Source organism: Musa acuminata, chromosome BXJ3-9 (genome assembly GCF_036884655.1).
Source record: "Musa acuminata AAA Group cultivar baxijiao chromosome BXJ3-9, Cavendish_Baxijiao_AAA, whole genome shotgun sequence".
NCBI lineage: Eukaryota > Viridiplantae > Streptophyta > Magnoliopsida > Zingiberales > Musaceae > Musa > Musa acuminata.
The window spans coordinates 7744214-7764935 of NC_088357.1; the positions used below are offsets into that span (position 1 = coordinate 7744214).

Sequence of the window (20722 nt, forward strand, 5' to 3'; positions counted from 1 at the left end):
ATGTTAAGTTCGATTGATCTCATCGATTCACATATCTTTTGAATTCTTACTTGAAACGAAATTATGACATTAGACTTATGTGTTGATATGATACCTATTTAGACCGACTAACGAAAGATGATTTATTCATTCAAATTGTTGAGGTTCAGGTCATGCAAAATTTTTCTCCTAGTAATATCCAATCAAATCTTAATCATTTTATTTAAATAAAATAGAAGATGATTGAAAAATAATGATGTAATCGATAAATTAATATTATGTAATCATCACCTTGTTATTATATTGTTGACACCTCGATACTACATGATTGGTATCTCGACATTACGTGGCTAATATCACGATGCTATTTTTCGATATTTCAATTACATTTAGCTGGTATAGCATTATCTTTCGGACATTATCATAGTTATTGTTCATCTTATAGATTTAACATAGCAAGATTCCATTCAAATATTGGGTAGAATGTGCACATAATCGTCCCGACATCAATGTACATTTATGAGTAGATTGCACTAAAAAAAATCCGCATTCTTCCATAGATAAGAATTTATGAGTTCTTTATGCATTTAACTCTCAACACTTAGTTGATACCTAACTTCTTAAACTAACTTAGGCATGCAGAGATTTTGTTGGGTATATCCAAATGTAATTTTGAGGATTTGATATTTTCTTAGACTAATCAAAGACAGATGTAAAATGGAATCTCCAATTGCTCCAAATTGACATTCCAATCGAACAATCAAATTTTAATTTTATGGAAAGTATACAATATTCACGCTTAAGTCAATAAATGTTTATCTTGTTAGATCACAAGAGGAAATAAGGTCGTCCATACTATGCCATCTTTAAGCCAATTTGACTAAGGTCATTACATACGTAAGATTCATTATATAAAAGATAATACAGCTTCAGCTATTGTTGACTTCACTTTGTAAATAGACTTTGCTACCACGCTACCAAAGGATGATTTATATGAAGATTCATAAGCTAATCAACGGGGTTGCTTTTAATATATAAGCTATCCAATTTGACCCAACGTTTGCACAACTCTATAAACCATATGAACAACACATATTCTACCATAATGTGAGAATCCAAATCAAATAAGATATATTAATGTCAAAATTATGTATCTTTTAATATCATTCAGAATATCTTTCATTTAATCTGTAAATGCATTATCATCTTGAAGCGATTTATAAACGATGAAATATGAACTAAAGGGAGATAGAGTAACTCAATAATCTTTCTTCAATATTTTTACTTAATTCGATTCTAAAAGTTTTAAAAAGTATTTTACACATTGTCATGAATTTTATAAAATAAATCAATAAATTTAATAATACTAAACTGAGTATGACTATCAATGTGAGCCATATCGATTGTATATCGTTAAGGTCATACTCTCTTTTATGTACCACAATACTATTAGTCTTTTCTAATATAATCCATAATAACTATTGAAAATTCTCTTGTCAAGACAATCTTATTATCACATCTAATTATAATATATATATAAATAAATATCAATAGGATAATAGAAATAAATAACTTTAATTATATAAGTAAAATATCAATTATGATGTCTAATTATATATACATTATCATATCTTTCATAGATTACTTACCAGCCCAATCGTAATAACATGTTCTTTAAATACTTAAGATTGTAATACCTTAGTAAATGGATAAGTGGAACTCAGACTCTCGATTGACATTAGTTATTTTTTAATTCTTTATTCAACTATCAAGTATTTTATACCCATAATATATAGAACTATTAGAGTACTTAATATTCTTAAAAAAATTACTATAATATATCAGAAAGTATTTTTAAAGATATTACAATTGAGTCTCACAATACCAACTCATAAGATATAATTTTACCAATATAAAACTTGATTAGAGACCTCAAAGTATACAGTGAAATCAACCTTTATTTTTTATAATACAATTTGTATTATGTCATTTTTAAAAATTATCTCTCTAACTAATATAAATATAAATCATAAAGTGGACTTCTCTTCAAATAATTTATAGAATTAATATACAAAAAATTTATTATTAAGTTGATCTATTGTCTTGTATGTGAACATATAATTCTTTAATCCCTTATAGATATTTTATTACTGTAGTACTTTAATGTTCCATTTATGAGTAACTATAATATCTATCTAATATTTCTTACTATAAAACTAATACTTAGTCTATAGACTTAAGCATATAATAGATTTTTAACTATATATATATATATATATATATATATATATATATATATATATATATATGTAGATATATATGTATATACATATATATATATATATGTATATATGTATATACATACACACACATATATATATATATATATATATATATATATATATATATATACATATATATATTACGTGTATTAGAGATATATTTCGGTAGTTCATTTATTTATAGAAGGGGCAAAAAAAAATTTCTTCATATAATAGAGAACATGAAATGATTAATATTAGTTCATGAAATTTCGTTACGTATCAAACATTTTACTATAGTGTCGTTATAAATTCAAGATTAATATTAGTTATGTACAAACCATCATACAAAATCAATTTTTATTGAATCATAAATATATTGAGTTTATGATCACTAAAAGAATAATTCTAGATAAAGAAACTAATTTTTTGGAATTATATAAATATAACATGTAGTCTCAAAATTCAAATCATCCTTAAACGTAAGTTAAAATTATAGCTTAAGATGATTCCCTATTTTCATGTTGCTTTGGCCTTTTTGAGTTAAAATGAAATCTTGTCTATTATTAATAATATGAGATGAAGCACTAAGTACAATCTAGTAAATATTAGAAAATATTTTTATAATATTTTATTTGAACATATAAGGTTCAACTTATATCGTTTCCTTTCAAAATAAATATTCTTTTCCTTTCAAAATAAATATTATAGTCATTAGCCTTTCTTGTCATAGAAATAGTGTTTTCCTATAAAGATTTTTCCTTTATGAGTTTGTATAAACTTTATAAACTCAATTGATTTTTTTATAAATTATACTCTAATTTTTTTTATTATCCACTCCTCGAATAATAACGAGAATATCATAAGACTTTTTTTTCACTTTAATGTTAATTATTGTAAATACTAGTCAATTTATTTAAGTTTTAATTGTCATTTATTTATATAATAATAAATTTTAAATAAATCAAATTAAGAAACAGAAAATCTAAACCATGTAATCACATTAGGAAGCAAATGTCATCCGGGTGACAACAACACGGTAGTCCCGGGAAGCTCGACATCGTTTGACACCAATCACTACGATTTGGTGGCCAAGGGAAAGGGACTGTTCCATTCTGACGAGGCTCTTCTTCAGGACAAGGAGACCAGAGGCTCCGTTTTTTCTCGGCTTCATTTGTCCGAATCCAGCTTCTTCTCTGACCTTGGCGAGTCAACGATCAAGTTGGGAAAGGTTGCAGTCCTCACGGCCAATGCAGGGGAGATCATTAGGAACTGTGCGTTAATTAACTAGTAGGTTCTTGAATGTTTTAGTTGTAAGAGGTGGCAGTATTAATCATTGTACGATTGAGCGTATCAGTGCCTACTCGTAATTAATTATATTTATATAAAATAAAACAAGGGGTTTAGTCAAGTAAATTAGTGGATCTAACTGGCATCATTCCTTATAATTCTTCTTCCTTTTTCAAGATGCCGAATTCCAAAATCAAAATCCTTTTATGGTGAGGCGAAATCCATGAACAATCTTATCCTGCATTATTATAATTCGACCTTCTCCGAGCCCAGTCCAGCTTCTGTGATAGTTAATAAATAGAAGGCCTGCATCATTTTAACTGGATACAGCTGCTGAAGCAGGTAGCATTTAGACGACCTTACGAGAGTAGACTATGACACCCTGGAAAAATAAATCACTATATTTATTTCCTTGTGCAATTTAAGTTCGCCTAAGCGAAATCAATCCATCCAACACAACCAAACATCCAATTCGACCAGCACTAGCAATCTAATGATCCTAAAAGCAGCAGCAAAGTCAAGTTAGTTATACATATAAATTTACAATAATAAATACAAAAATCGCTTTAACAGGTCCCGTCCAAATCATGCATAAGTTAACTATAACGGCGAAGTACACGCTTGTTTGCATCTCAGTCAACCAAAAAATAAAGCTCCGAAGGTCCACCTTTGGTCCGAAGGTTACAAGATTTAGTTGTATGTGCATATGTTTGCCAACCAATTAGCTACATTTGTTTCCCTCCCTAAAAATAAAAAATATGTGAGAATTTATAGTCATCAAAACAAGGGATCAACTCTTTAATCTTTCTTATCAGGGTCAAAAATGGTCCATGGTGAGAGAATATCTCGTAGCACATCATTCACAATGATTATTGAATCAGTTTTAATGTACAACTCTGTATGCTTGGTGTAATAATAATAATAATAATAATAATAATAATAATAATAATAATAATAATAATAATAATAATAATAATAATCTTAATAGAGACTATTCTTTTCGGCCATATACCTATAACTAAAAAATATATAATTATGAATTATCATCGTTTGCAACAAACCAAAGACCACTATTAGGGTCATGGTTTCAAACCCAAAATCTAATCTTCTCATCGAATAAGTTCGGATTTTATGTTGGTCCAAAGGAATTTCTAAGTTCACCAATCAATTTTTGTATGACTTGACTTAACATTACGAGGAGCTTTGTCCTAAATCATAAAAGATGGAATTGTATGACTACCTAAGCCAATGATCCTAAGAGATTGATTTGGGAAAGAAACTAATTGTATGACTATCTAAGCCAATGATCCTTTTCTATCACCTTTTAATTAATATTTAAAATAATTATTTTATCATTAGTAAAATTAATAATTGATAAAACCAATGATATTAAGATAAATAAAATTAAATATTTACTTTCATGATTATAATAATATGAATTTTTCTAGCCATTCTTGTCGACGACCGCAAACAAGAACGTAGCCGAGTCAACAGGACATTAACCAACGCTGACGGATTCAAAACAAGATAGCAGGAAACAAATCCAACAGCTTTATCCATCACTCGTTCTTCCCAGTTTCTCTCAATCTCTATCTCCCATCTATTACTAAATCAATCAGAGACCATACATCACACCTTTTTTCACCTTTAAACCTGTTTTGACTCGGTGTTCGCAATGGACGTGAGGAGTTAATGGCTGCAGCAACACAAATTCAACGATCTTTCTTCAATTCTTAGATAACTACTTTACTAGCCATTAAGTAGTAACACAAATTCAACATCAGTGGGTCACATCAATGATCAAGATGGGAAAGGTTGGGGTCCTCCTCACAGACAATGCAGGGGGGGAGATCATAAGCAACTGTGATTTGCTTGACTCGGTGTTTAAAATGAATGTTAGGAGTTAATGGCCAACACAAATTCAACAACCTTTTAACTACTTTACTAGGCATTTTGAGAGAGCAAGAAAAACCTAGTCAAGCAAGACAGAGAAATCATATATTGCTCAGCCTGTACTATCATCTTTAAGTTGATAAGTAGATTAATCATAGATTATGTCATATAGTTAATTATGATTAGTATCCTGTTGGTTTAAAAAATAGTATTAGGATTCTTATTAATTATCAAAGTGAAACATTTAATCTCATTTTTTTTAAATTATTTAAAAAATTAAAATTATTTTTTATTATTTTTTAAAAATAATTTCGTCCTTTTCCCTCTCGTTATCTTCTTCTTCTTCTTCTTCTTCTTCTTCTTCTTCTTCTTGTTGCACCGTCGTGGCTGCAGGTTGAGGACCAACCATGTACACCACACGACACGCTGAATTGTAAGGAAGAAAAGCAACAGCGAGTGTTGTGCGTAGGCAAAACCACCGAAGCAAAGCGGAACCATATGGGCAGGTGGCTCAGAAATCCACAGAAGAACGTGATTCTTCTTTCTTTTTTGGAGAGAGAGAGAGTTTGAGAGGAACTCTTTTCCCTTTCTTTTTCCCTTTTCTTTTTCTTCTGAAATAAAATAAATCAGCCGAGTTATGCAATGGCTTACGTTAATCGACAACACCTCCAGTTCGTCCAGACAACTCGTTCTTGAGAGTGCAGGAAAAGCTCCATGTGAGTGTGTGGGTAGATCAGTAGCTCTTCAGTTGATGTCCTTTGTCTCTCATCATCCTTGCGCAAGGAGAATGCAGAATCCCATGCGGTTGAGGACCGAGGACTGTAGCCGTGGTTCAGGGGGAAAAATTATTTTTTTTTATCTTTTTCATTTGTGTCGATTTTGCCTGATGAGTAGCATGATTATCTTAAGAGCCATACAGATAGTAATGAACATGAAAAGCCAAAAAATTAGATCATAGCATCACCAAAGCTGTAGCTAGCTTTTGCATCCCTCGATCCTTCCACAAATGTCATGGAACCTTGCTCACTATACTCGCTACACGCCACTTGATATATCTAACTGGAAGATTCCCAATCATAAGAACGAAAGATGTAGAGTAATGAAGTAAGAAGCAAAGAAGTGGCCATGCAGAGGCGAGCTGTCGCACTCATGAGGCTCACTCTATATAAGTGCTCCAAGTCCCTAGTAACTTCAGCATCACAGAGCCAACACATCTTTGATTTCTGAGATGGCCTCTAAGACTCTCTCGATGCTCTTGGCCTCTATGGCCCTCTCCCTTCTACTCACAGGGTCAGCAGAGGAACAGGGCTTGAGTCTTGGTTACTACAGCAAGACGTGTCCTAATGCCGAAGCTATCGTGTTCGAGGAGATGGCCAAAGTCATCAAAGTCGCACCAAGCCTTGCTGGTCCTCTCCTGAGGATGCACTTCCATGATTGTTTCGTAAGGGTAATGTCAACTTTGAGCTATCATCGAAACATCGAAAATGTGTTTTGCCTAAACTTTTCAGCATGCAGGGATGTGATGGGTCAGTATTGTTGAACTCCACGAAGGGAAATGTAGCTGAGAAGGACGCACATCCCAACCTCTCACTCAGAGGCTATGGTGTCATTGACAGAGTGAAGGCTAAACTGGAGAAAGCTTGCCCCGGGATCGTCTCCTGCGCTGATATCCTAGCTTTGATCGCCAGGGATGTGGTGGTTTTGGTACGATAACCTGCATCCTTTTCTATAACCGATATACGGTAAACCTCAAGGGATTTGTTTAGCTGATGGCCTTCTTTCCTCAGAGCAAAGGACCCTATTGGCCTGTGCCGACTGGCCGAAGGGATGGCTTTGTGTCCATGGCCAACGAGACCAAACAGCTGCCACCACCCACCGCCAACATCACTACGCTGATCTCAATGTTTGCTTCCAAAGGATTGAGCGTGAAGGACCTTGTTGTTCTATCAGGTGCATTCTCTCTCTTCAACTTAAGAGATCGGACTTCAGATGGTTTGATACAGAGATCTGAAGTTTTCATGTTTGCCAATTAGGTGGGCACACGATCGGGATCTCGCACTGCTCATCCTTCAGTTACAGGCTCTACAACTTCACCGGCAAGGCCACGCCCACCGACATCGATCCCACACTCGACAAGTACTACCTGGCGAAGTTGAGGACGATCTGCAAACCCAACGACGCCGTCACTTTCGTGGAGATGGATCCAGGGAGCTTCAGGACATTCGACACAGGCTACTACAAGCTGGTAGCCAAGAGCAGAGGTGTCTTCCATTCTGACGAGGCTCTCCTGCAGCATCCCCTGACAAAGGCATACGTCCTGAGCCATGCCGGTGCTTCCGAGTCGCAATTCTTCAAGGACTTCGGGGACTCCATGATCAACATGGGGAATGTTGGTGTCCTCACTGGCTCAACAGGTGAGGTCAGGAAGAAATGTTCGGTTGTCAACTAGAGGGTACGAACTTTCTCGATCAGCAATCGAAGAGACTTAGGAAGCAACTTTTACGCTGTGTGTTTGACTACCAAAATGATTCGTGGTTTGGTAGCTTGTCATATGTGAAGTCTGCTGTGATTCTTTGTAACTCTCTGTATCCTACTGATACTTTTCGGAATGACTGGTAGAACTCTACCAGCGAAGTTCATATCTTTCAATAAATAAGTTGATATTTCCAGAGTCCTTTTTTCTTGTGTTCTCGTTTTATAATTTCCTGGGGATTCTCCATGAATATTCGTCTCGAAAGTCTGAATGTCCCAAAGAATTCTATATAATTTCCTGGGTAAATACGATTTTTGTAAGATTCTGAGCTTGTCCTGTTCAAACAAGTCCAGTCAAAGTGTGGAGTTTTCCTCGACACCTAAGTCAAGATTCTTTTGGTTGGATCCGGTGACCAAAATTGACGGCTCCACTCAGCAATCTCTTGCCTATTTGCGTATTTACGTTGCCTAAATAATGCGGTTTAATTAAGAAATTGGTTCTTCAGTATGATTTGATGCATGCTGTGATTGTTATGTAATGGTGCCAGAAGCACAAATATAATGCAATAATAATTTCGTGACACTTCGAATATTAAGTGGTTTCATTGAGATGCTTACTCATTTCTAGGTTAGGTAAAATTGTGTAAATATCGATACAAAGTCAAAGTCAACGATGTTCATATTTACTCTTCTAAATTTAAGTTTAGCATCTAAATTACTACAAAATTTATAATTATATAAATATTATGTATTATAAATTTAAAAGAGGGAAATTTTAAGAGACCAAACATGCTATTTCAAATTTTTGTAAGAATAAATATGTAAAAGGAGCTGTCGATATCGATTACAACACGTTCGTGCTAACCAATAGCACAAGGGAGGCCCATATATATATATATATATATATATATATATATATATATATATATATATATATATATATATATATATATATATGTGTGTGTATGTATATATAATTTATCTTACATAATTAAATAGAATCATATAATGTATGTTATAGGTCTAATGGGCCTCATATTTTCTATCCATATATGTCAACTCTCACAAATAAAAACGAATCCAACTTATTCTTATCTATAATATATTTTATATAATTAAATAAAATTCTATAATTTAATAATCGATTTATATATACTTGCAAATTAAATTAAATTATGTATACTATTTGTCGAATGAGCCTCATTTTTTCTAGCCATGTATGTTGACTCCTGCAAAAAAGAACGAAACCAATTCAATCATATCTATAATTTATCTTATCTAATTAAATAAAATCATATAATCTAATAATCGATGATTCAAATTAAATTATGTATACTATAAGTCAAATGAGCATTAATTTTCGGCGCTATGCGACTCTCACAAATAACAATGAAGCTAATTCAATCATATATATAATATATTTTATTAGATTAAATAAAATTATATAATTTAATAATTAGTATATATAGATTTATTGGTCAAATCAAATTATGTATGTTATAGGTAGAGCCTCATTTTTTCTTTTTATGTGACCTTAATTTATTAAACTCACCATATAAACCATATGAACATCATATGTTCTAACATAATGTGAGAATTAAAATCATATAATGATATATTAATATTAGAATTATGTGGCTTTCAATATCATTTAGAATATCTTTTATCTCATCTATAAATATACTATCAATAAATATATTATCATTCCAAAGCTATATGAATAACTAGATTTATTTTTTTAATCTTTTATCAATGTCCCAAAATAATTTGTATGCTCCTCATTTTTCCTAGTCGTACGACCGCAAACAAGAACGGATCAACAGTGGACGCGGTCCAAAACAGCAACCTCTCCGACCGCAACATTAACCAACGCTGACGGATTCAAAGCAAGATAGCAGGAATATAATATGCACTAACCAATCCATCACTCATTCTTCCCGGTTTCTCTCAATCTCTATCTCCCATCTATTACTAAATCAATCAGAGACCATACATCACACCTTTTTTCACCTTTAAACTTGTTTTGACTCGGTGTTTGCGATGGACGTGAGGAGTTAATGGCTGCAGCAACACAGATTCAACAATCTTTCATCAATTTTTAGATAACTACTGTACTAGCCATTAAGTATTAACACAAATTCAACATCAGTGGGTCACTTCAATGATCAAGATGGGAAAGATTGATTGTGGTCCTCACAGGCAATGCAGGGGAGATCATAAGCAACTGTGATTTGGTTAACTAATAGGTTCTTGAATGTTTTACTTGTAAGAGGTTGCACATGTTAAGTACTAATCATTGTCCGATTGAGCATATCAATGCCAACTCGTAATTCATTATATTTATATGAAATAAAACAAAGGGTTTAGTCAAGTAAATTAGTTGATCTCACTACATCATTCCTTATAATCCTTCTTCCTTTTTCAAGATGCCGAAACAAAACATCCATAATGATTCTTTAATCAGTATCAATTTACATTTTAGGTATGCCATGTTACCTCGTAGTCTGCATCACACAAAAAACTGGATCTGGCTGGTGTCACCGGAACAGTAGTTGGGCGGCGGATTTGCAATTATTGGATTGCTCCGGGAATGAAGGAAGAGAATTATGTTTGTTTCACAAGTCAAATTAATGTATCTATTATCTGACAGATCATTGCATCCAACCTAAGGCTGATAAAATTGACATTCCAACAGCTAAATCCAGTCCTAGATTACGAAAATAATAAAATATAATTATGAAAATGGATTAAAACCATATTTTCATTTTATTAAATGGGTCCTAATATTTCAACATCAATTACATTAGCATAATTCCTAATTGGTCAGTATATAATTTTTTAATCTTAATTGGAAAAATGGAAGTTGCTTCATTATTCATATTTAGGAGGATAGCTAAAGTTTTCCATTAGTATTGAATTCATATGGTATTTAACAAAGGAAAGTCATATGATAACCCTCAGTAAAATTGTCCCACACCCATGAACATCAATGTGCAGACACAATCTGTTGGGTCCGTCCATACGTGGGCTTGCACAATTTGGACCATAAACCCAAATCAACTAATTGGAGATTAGAGAGAACAAAATTAGGGTGAGATTAGAGTAAGAGCGTGCAGCGTGCGCAGAGGAAAGAGGAGAGAGAAAGAAAGAGAGAAAGATTAGGTTTCTGAGTTTTCTACTTGACGATCTGTGGCCAAACATTGTCAGTTTCGGCCCAAATTTTATGTGGAGAATCCTTGTAGCAAACTCTACAATCCTAACGGTGTTGTTCTACAGTTTACCCTCTTTAAGGTACTTTCCTACGATATCCACTCTGTGAGACCTAGAATTCTCTTTTGAGGAGATCCTTCCTATGTGATGAAGATATGCTATCCTTGAGCCAAGATCTATGATCTTGATGTTATTCTGATCCTTTAGTTATTCTAGAGAAGACCTACTGTAAACCTGTTATCATTATTATTGATAGTGGAAGTTTGAGGTGGACTACGGTCCCGTGGTTTTTCCCACATTGGGTTTTCCACGTTAAAAAGATTTGGTCTCACTGTGTGATTGATTTATTGCTCTATTATTTATGTTGTGCTGATTGATATTAGCATTTTGATATCAAGTTGGTATTTTGATGAGGAACCCATTTTGATACACAAAGAGGGAAAAGATTATTCCGCATTAACAGGTTTCTTCCCAACAAGTGGTATCAGAGCATCAGGTTGTTTGGTGCTAGTTTTCTTGTGTGATTGAAATGGAGCAGTCAGATGGTATGATTAAATTGAACTCATCAAATTATTCCACTTGGAGGCGTCTGATGGAAGATTTGCTCTATTGCAAAAATTTGTATAAGCCTATCAAGGTTAAAGATAAACCTTCTATTATGGACGATGAAGAATGGGAAGTTCAACATAGAAAAGCTATTGCCTATATTAGAAGATGGATGGATATAAACTTGCATGAGCATATTTCATATGAAATTAGAGCTGATGTTGTTTGGCAAAGGTTAGAAAATATCTTTGCGAAAAAGACAGTGGGAAATAGAATTTCTCTCCTCAGAAGGCTTGTAAATTTGAAGTATAAAGATGGTGGTAACATTGTTGAGCACATAAGCCTATTTCAGAGTCTTGCAAACAAGTTGGTTGCTATGAAAATGAATATAGATGATGAGATGCAGGGATTATTACTTCTCAGCTCTTTACCAGAAAGTTGGGAAACGTATGTGGTGACTATTTGTAACTCCATGCCATAGGAGACTCTAACCATAGATATGGTTAAAGACAGTTTGCTAAATGAAGATGCAAGAAGGAAAGAACAGGGTTAATCTTCTTCTGGTGCATTTGTTACTGAAAAACAAGAAAGACGTGGAAGAAGTCATAGTAGAAATCCATATAGTTATAGAGGAAGATCCAAGTCTAGAAGAGATATCAAATGTTTTCACTGTAATAGGCCAGGTCACATGAAGAAAGAGTGTAGGTTTTGGAAGCGAGAACAGAATGAAATGAAGAAAAATGAGAAAGAGACCAATACAATTGCTGCCGAAGGTAATATCACTATTGTTTGTGATGAAGGGTGTGTTAGCCTTGTAGCTCAGGACATTAATTGGGTAATTGACTCTGGTGCTTCATTTCATGTTACTTCTCATAGTGATTTCTTTAGATCTTACACTGCTGGTGATTTTGGTAATGTCAGAATGGGAAACAATTGTACATCTAAGATTGTGGGTATTGGAGATATTTGCTTGGAGACCAGTATTGGGAGCAAATTGATACTCAAAGATGTAAGGCATGTTCCAGATATTTGTCTTAACTTGATATCTACAGGTAGACTTGATGATGAGGGCTTTGCACATTATTTTGGTGAAAGTAAATGGAAACTCACTAAAGGTTCTCTAATTGTGGCAAAAGGAAAGAAGATTAACTCTTTTTATGTCATGGAAGCTAAGCTACACAAATGAGAGATTAATGCAATTCGAAAAGGTGAAAGTATAGATCTTTGGCATAAGAGGCTTGGACATATCAACGAGAAGGGACTTCAAACTCTTGCTAGAAAGCAGTTCTTACCAGAGTTGCAAGGTACATCTCTTAAATCTTGTGATCATTGCTTAGCTGGAAAAACACATAGAGTTGCATTTCAGACATATCCATCATCTAGAAGATCTGATGTTATTGATTTAGTTCATACTGATGTTTGTACTATGCAAACTAGAACTCTTGGAGGTGCTCTTTATTTTGTTACTTTTATTGATGACCATTCTAGAAAAGTGTGGGCTTTTACTTTGAAATCTAAAGACCAGGTACTCGATGCTTTAAAGTGTATTCGATCAGATAATGGTGGTGAGTACAGGGGTCCTTTTGAGAATTATTGCAGGTTCCATGGTATCAGGCTTGAGAAAACAGTTCCTAAAACTCCTCAGCAGAACGGTGTGGCAAAAAGGATGAACAAAACCATTGAAGAAAGGATTATGTGTATGTTTTCCCACGCCAAGTTACCAAAGTTATTTTGGGGGGAGGCTATGAGAACTATAGTTGACCTGATAAATCTTTCTCCATCAGTTCCTCTACAATGTGATGTTCCAGAGAGAGTATGGAGAGGAAAAGATACGTCTTATAATCATTTGAGAGTCTTTGGGTGTAAAGCATTTGTTCATATTCCCAAAGATGAGAGGTCCAAGCTTGATAATAAGGCAAAAGCATGTATCTTCTTGGGATATGGTCATGAAGAGTTTGGGTACAGATTATGGGATCCAGTGAACAAGAAGATTATTAGAAGCAGAGATGTTGTGTTTCTTGAAGACCAATTGTTTGATGATGGTGATAATGTTGAGAAGCCAGAAACCTCTGTTTATATTCCTTGGAGTTTGGGTCCAGTTCCTTCACCTGTAGTTCATGATGATCATGGGGGAGATGAACAAGAAGATTGTGGTGAGAATACTAGTGATGATACACCTACAGTTGATGATGCTGAACCAACTGAACAGGCACCTCCACCACTAGTTGAGATTCCATTGAGAAGATCCACTAGAGAGTGACAACCCTCTACCAGATATCCTCCACATGAGTATGTTATGCTTACTGACGGGGGAGAGCCAGAAACTTACCAAGAAGCTATTCTACATGAGAATAAGAGTGAGTGGGTTAAAGCCATGCAAGAAGAGATGAGATCCTTGCTTGAGAACCACACCTATGACTTGGTAAAGCTGCCGAAAGAGAAGAAAGCTCTCAAGAATAAGTGGGTTTATAAATTGAAGACTGAAAATAATAGCTCACAACAAAGATACAAGACACGACTAGTTGTGAAAGGATTCAGTCAGAAGAAAGGTATTGACTTTGAAGAAATATTTTCTCCGGTTGTGAAAATGTCCTCTATCCGAGTTGTTCTTGGTTTGGCTGCCCGCTTGAATTTAGAAGTTGAGCAACTTGATGTAAAAACAGCATTTCTTCATGGTGACTTAGAAGAAGAAATTTACATGGAGCAACCAGAAGGTTTCAAAGTCAAGGGAAAAGAAAATCTGGTATGTAAGCTTAGGAAAAGCTTATATGGACTCAAATAGGCACCTAGACAATGGTACAAGAAGTTTGATTCCTTTATGATGAGCCAAGGGTATGATAGAACCACATTTGATCATTGTGTGTTTATGAAAAAATTTTCAGATGATGATTTTATTATTTTACTGCTATATGTTGATGATATGCTGATTGTTGGCCATGATGTTGGAAAAATTGGAAAGCTTAAAAGAGAGCTAAGTAAGTCTTTTGCCATGAAAGACTTAGGATCGGTGAGACAAATACTTGGCATGAAGATTCTTCGTGATAGGAAGAAAAGGAAGATTTGGCTATCTCAGGAGACTTACATTGAAAAGGTTCTTGAAAGATTCAACATGAGTAAAGTCAAAGCAGTTTGTTCTCCACTTGCAGGTCATTTCAAGCTGAGTTCAAAACAATGTCCTACAAGTGAGAAAGAAAAAGAAGAAATATCCAGAGTGCCTTACTCATCTGCAGTAGGCAGTTTGATGTATGCTATGGTTTGTACTATGTCAGATATAACTCATGCAGTTGGAGTTGTTAGCCGATTTCTCTCAAATCCTGGAAAGGAACATTGGGCAGCAGTGAAATGGATATTAAGATATCTAAGAGGTACTTCCAGGTTGTGTTTATGTTTTGGTGATGATGAACCTGTGTTAGAAGGGTACACAAATGCAGACATGGCAGGTGATACTGATTCCAGGAAGTCCACTTCGGGATTCTTGATGACATTTGTAGGAGGAGCAGTCTCTTGGCAGTCTAAGTTACAGAAGTGTGTTGCTCTATCAACCACAGAAGCAGAATACATAGCAGTTACTGAAGCCTGCAAGGAAGCTTTATGGATGAAAAAGTTTCTACAGGAATTGGGCTTGAAACAGGAAGGATATACTGTTTACTGTGACAGTCAGAGCCCTATTAACCTCTCCAAGAATTCAACATACCATTCTAGATCCAAGCATATTGATATGAGATATCACTGGATTCGTGATGTGCTTGAGATGAAAGAATTACAGTTGGAAAAGGTGCATACCAATGATAATGGTTCAGATATGTTGACAAAGTCTTTGCCTAAGGAGAAGCTTGAAGCATGTAGGCGAAGAGCGGGCTTGGTACAGCCCATCATATGAGCTGGAGGGAGAGAATTATTGGGTCCAGTCCATACGTGGGCTTGGACAATTTGGGTCATAAGCCCAAATCAACTAATTGGAGATTAGAGAGAACGAAATTAGGGTGAGATTAGAGTAAGAGCGTGCAGCGTGCGGGGACGCAGAGGAAAGAGGAGAGAGAAACAGAGAGAGAAAGATTAGGTTTCTGAGTTTTCTACTTGACGATCTGTGGCCAAACATTGTCAGTTTCAGCCCAAATTTTATGTGGAGAATCCTTGCAGCAAACTCTACAATCCTAACGGTGTTGATCTACAGTTTACCCTCTTTAAGGTACTTTCCTGCGATATCCACTTTGTGAGACTTAGAATTCTCTTTTGAGGAGATCCATCCTACGTGATGAAGATATGCTATCCTTGAGCCAAGATCTATGATCTTAATGTTATTCTGATCCTCTAGTTATTCTAGAGAAGATCTACTGTAAATCTGTTATCGTTATTATTGATAGTGGAAGTTTGAGGTAGACTACGGTCCCGTGAATTTTCCCGTTAAAAAGATTTGAAAAAGATTATTCCGCATTAACATGTTTTTCCCAACACAATCCACAAGTACGAGATTGGTCGAATGACGCTACATCCACTTCACACGAGTACGTCTTACATCACTACTGACAGACGAACACACTTGCTAAAAGAACGAAAACTGGCTGTACCGCGCACGCACGCAATGCACGCAAGTAACACACGCACACGCACACGCACACGCACACATAAACGCGCTGGCACACACAAACTAGCGCTTACAACACGCACACGGGCACATGCACGCGCTAGCACACACAAACTCGCGCTTATTGACACACACCCACACACAAACTAGCGCTTATTGACACACACCCACACACGGGAGAATGCTGAGTGCATCAAAACAATCAACTAAATTAGACAGCTGGGGCCTCTTCCAAGTATGCCTGCATGGGAAAGTAACGCCCACAGATGCGTGATGAACTCCCCACCTCTTGCAAGACCCTCCGCATGAGCTTTTGCATTGTCTGATGGAGCAAGGAACAGGATCATCTCCACCCAAAATTCCGCCATCACCTTCCATCGCATCTCTGGCGTCTCCATGTCTATCAACTGCTTTCCCAGTCTCGCACCCCTACAAACGACATTCTGAGAAGTGTCACTTTGGTTCATCATACTTTGAAACCTTTGGTCCAAGTTCAATGTCCCGAGTTGCGAGGAAGCTTCCGTTACTGCCGTATCAAAGATCAACTGAACATCAAAACTGTTGTCCGGTAGAAGATCTGGGACAAACCCTACCAAGTATGCACAATATTGCGATAAGCTGTTAGCAACTACTTGGTTATCCTTCATCTCCATCGAAGTAACGTTTGCGTGCTCCACTCGGGATCCGTGGATCTCACACAGAGAGGTGGCTATATGCCAAACCAATATTACCTGCGCGTGATTTTCAAAACTGCATGCCCATGAAAGCTGTGCGCTCACTCCATTTCGTTGCAGAGACGAAATTCCGTTGGTCGGCAGGGCGTCATGGTTGAGTCTGAGCCAACGGACGACTGCTTCTTTACCTCCCTTGGCAGCTTTAATCGCTTGCTTTGTTTTTGGCCAGCTCTGGTCTTCCCAACCATTTCACATGTCATGCAATATAACATGTTCTTAGCTGTTGGCTTATAATCACAATGTTCAAGAAGCGAATACTGACCCAGCTTATTCTGCAAAACCCTGTCGAAAACCTTTAGATGGCAAAGATGTTTTATCATTTCTGTGATCCATGGCTTATCATGCCATGAAGGATGAGCAACGTATCTACAAACGAGAGATACTTTGGCCCACTCCGAGCACACATAGAGCAAGATCTGGAACAGTTCCAGCAAAGCAATGGCTACTACAATTATCAAGGTGAAAATTGCATCGAAGCTCTTCCTTCCGATTGTGATAAGGTTGAAGTAAGTGGTAGGGGATAGATAATACTTCATGACTGACACTCCGGACCAACATAGAAATATCAGAAGTGTAGCTGACATGGCTAGCATGAATTTCTCACTAACAAATATCAAAGGATACTTTGTATAGAAATAATCATGAAGGAAAGCCAGCTCTACCTCGATCACCCTGAAGGCTCTTTCATGAGCATCATCATCGTTGGAGAGCAATCCCCGAATCACGAAGTCCCTGGTCTTTTGGAGGCTGCTCTCAGCAAGTTGATAGCCAGAAAATCTAAGCTGAATTAGCTTGAACAGGGCAAATGAAAGACAAATGTCTTTCAAACGCCCTTCTGGATCGCCGCTCGAGCTCAGCAGACTTCCAGTGCACCGCCAGATTTTGTTGACGGTGATAACCTGACGATCAGTTATTTCTATTCGGAGTAGGCAGTTAGGAGCTTCATAAATAAGACCAACTTGATCTTCTCCATAAACCAGATAATTGTATCCTCTCATGTTCGTGGGATCGGGTTCATCTTGCGGCGTCAATTCGGACTCGTATTTCATGTAGGCTGCGATTAATTTGCTTTTCTTCTGCCCGTTTGTTTTGGTGGCCCCTTGAAATACATCTATCCGTTCACCGACTCTGATACCCGTCAGAATCAAAAGTACAACAACCGGGATTCTGAAGCTGGAGTGGGTGTGCCCGAGATATGTGCCCACCAAGTAACCAATAATAAACAAGTGCGTAATATTTTCTGCAAAATTCTTTTTCCAATTTTCATTGTCTTCAAGGCCATAAGCTGAAATAGAGATGGCGCTTCCGAGTACCAAGGACAAGCAAATGGCCCATATCGCAAGCAATCCATTATTGATGCCAGAGGATTGCATTTGTCCAACGGTGTAGAACACCAAGAAGGTGGAGCACGTGTAAGCAACCGAGACGACGGCTTGGATGACGGTGTTGCTGGACCGGCGCCGGAACGAACCAAAGATGATCAGCAGAAACAGAAGGACAGTCGCCAACAGAACCAGGGCTTCGAGACGGATGAGTTTGGCCTTCGGGGAGTACAAGTTATCAAGCATTGCGGGAAGGGGAGTCTGACAATCACTGAGCACCGTCTTTTCTTTGGTTTCTCCTTACTTTAGCTATCCAGTTTGGTGGGAGCAACTGCCTGTTATATTGTGAGGTTAAGCTACAACGATAACGTGTGAAACAAATAATAATAATAATAATAATAATAATAATAATAATAATAATAGCGTACACATAAAACTCTAATAGTAATAAACAAATTATGGATATCTTGGAAAAATGATTAATGATGAGGAAATGACTCCCATCAGAAAACCTTTGGACGTTTCTGGATTTTTTAATGATGAGGAAACAGAGTTTCTTGTCAGGACTTTGTAAGAATTACTTGAAGGTGGAAACAGAGTTTCTTGTCAGGAAACAAAGTTTCTCCATCTCATTTTTCTGATACAGTGACGATTCCATAAGAACATGCTTAGGTATTTCAACGATTCCATAAGATTTTTGTGCTTCAAAAAATTTTTTTTTTGAAGTTTTCACCAAAAGTAAACAAATAGTGACAACACAATAGTCCCAAAGTCATGTTTGAAATGATAAATCTTAATTTTAGTTTTTGTTCATATTTAAATCTCAACTATGCATCATTGACATAATTTTTTCATCCCTTTTGTGGCGCTAATCTTAGATAAACCTTAGGTGAAGTAATAAAGAAAGAAAACTGAGATCACATTGCATGCAACTTAGAAGCTCATATTGGTACACATTGGTAAATAAGCAAGCCAGGTTCTTTTTTTTTCTTTTTTTATTATATCTAAACACATCCCGAGAAGAAATAGATAAAGATTAAAATAATAATAAAAACTATGAAAAAATTAATTACTCTTAATATAGCTACATATCTCAATGATGATAAAGGATCATCGATCTCAAATAGCTGCAACTTTATGATTTTATAGTTGTCAAGCATAACCACAACAAATGGATTTTCCTATACTACGCTACGCAGCATATGTGCTAAAACATTTAATGTAAACAAAAGTTCTTTTTTCCCTTAATCTAAAGCAATGAAATCGATCTAAATGAACAATGGAAAGCTTTGTTGTAATAATCACAAAGCTAATGGAAAAACTTAGTTTTAATAATCTTGTCGTAGCATGAGGAGCAATAGACTACTAATAAGTCCCAGCTTTGTTTTATGCACCAATTAGTGCCGAGGTTAGCTAACATATAAGCTATGTAGAGATTCTGTTCCTCCAGCCAATAAAGCACAAACTGAAAAAACTTTCCAGCATTACAAACTAAAAATTTTAGTCCATTTTGGATTAGTTCAGTGCTCAGCTTTCCACGATAGTTCATGCAAGTACATTCCTTTCCTAGCCCGGCCTAAAAAGCTGCTAAATATAAAACACAGTTTTCTATAAATTCATCGCTTAAGATGGACGAGATAAATAAAATAAATCAGATCATCCTACCTTTGTAAGCAAAGCGCGATAACACAATAAAGATCTAATACAAAATAAATTTAAGATATTAATTTTGAAATAGATTCTAATATCAATTTTAAGAATAAAAATTATAGTTATGTTATTATGTGAAAAACTTTAATGTTAGAAATCAAAATCAAATAATCATATATTAAAGATTATGGTTGCGTACCTTTAGATTTCATTCAGAACATATTTCTTCTGATGCATAAATACTCGAAGCAACGAGATCGATATATAAGGAATAGGGACTAAGAATGGAGATTGAGAACATATTGTACTCTAAATTTTTGTAGTTCATCGACAAGAGGTCATCTCCTTTTATAGGTGAGACATAAGGGTCTACGATGATGATTAGAAAAAAATTCTCTCATCATCTTCTAAGGAATCCCATCATAAGTTGATTTTCTTTCTATTGGTCACTAATCATAATTAGAATCCAACTACATATATATTATATCTTATCTAATTAAATAGAGTTATATAATTTAACAATCATTGCATATAAATTTGTAAATCAAATCAAATTACGTGTATTATATTTCGAATGAGTGTTATTTTTCTTAGTCATGTGTCGACTCTGTAAAAAAGAATAAAGCTAATTCAATCATATCTATAATTTATCTTACCTAATTAAATAGAATCATATAATTTAATAATTGATGTATATATATTCGTAAGTTAAATCAAATTACGTATGTTACACGTCGTAACATACAAATATCTTACAAGTCAAATCGAATGAGTATCATT

The 20722-nt window shown here is 35.4% G+C and overlaps 2 protein-coding genes across 2 annotated transcripts; one reads left to right on the forward strand and one right to left on the reverse strand.

Moving 5' to 3' along the window:
* Positions 1-6621: 6621 nt before the first annotated feature.
* Positions 6622-8098, forward strand: LOC103997791 (peroxidase 1). Its single transcript, XM_065167724.1, has 4 exons — positions 6622-6870; positions 6939-7127; positions 7211-7373; positions 7457-8098. Exons 1-4 carry the CDS (start codon positions 6652-6654, stop codon positions 7870-7872), a joined length of 987 nt encoding a protein of 328 aa, XP_065023796.1. The 5' UTR covers positions 6622-6651; the 3' UTR covers positions 7873-8098.
* Positions 8099-16123: 8025 nt separating this feature from the next.
* On the reverse strand, positions 16124-20250 carry LOC103997792 (uncharacterized). The gene is made up of 2 exons (XM_009419122.3): positions 20142-20250; positions 16124-18627 (listed from the first exon to the last, which is right to left on the reverse strand). Exon 2 carries the CDS (start codon positions 18536-18538, stop codon positions 17012-17014), a length of 1527 nt encoding a protein of 508 aa, XP_009417397.2. The 5' UTR covers positions 18539-18627; positions 20142-20250; the 3' UTR covers positions 16124-17011.
* Between the last annotated feature and the right edge of the window lie 472 nt (positions 20251-20722).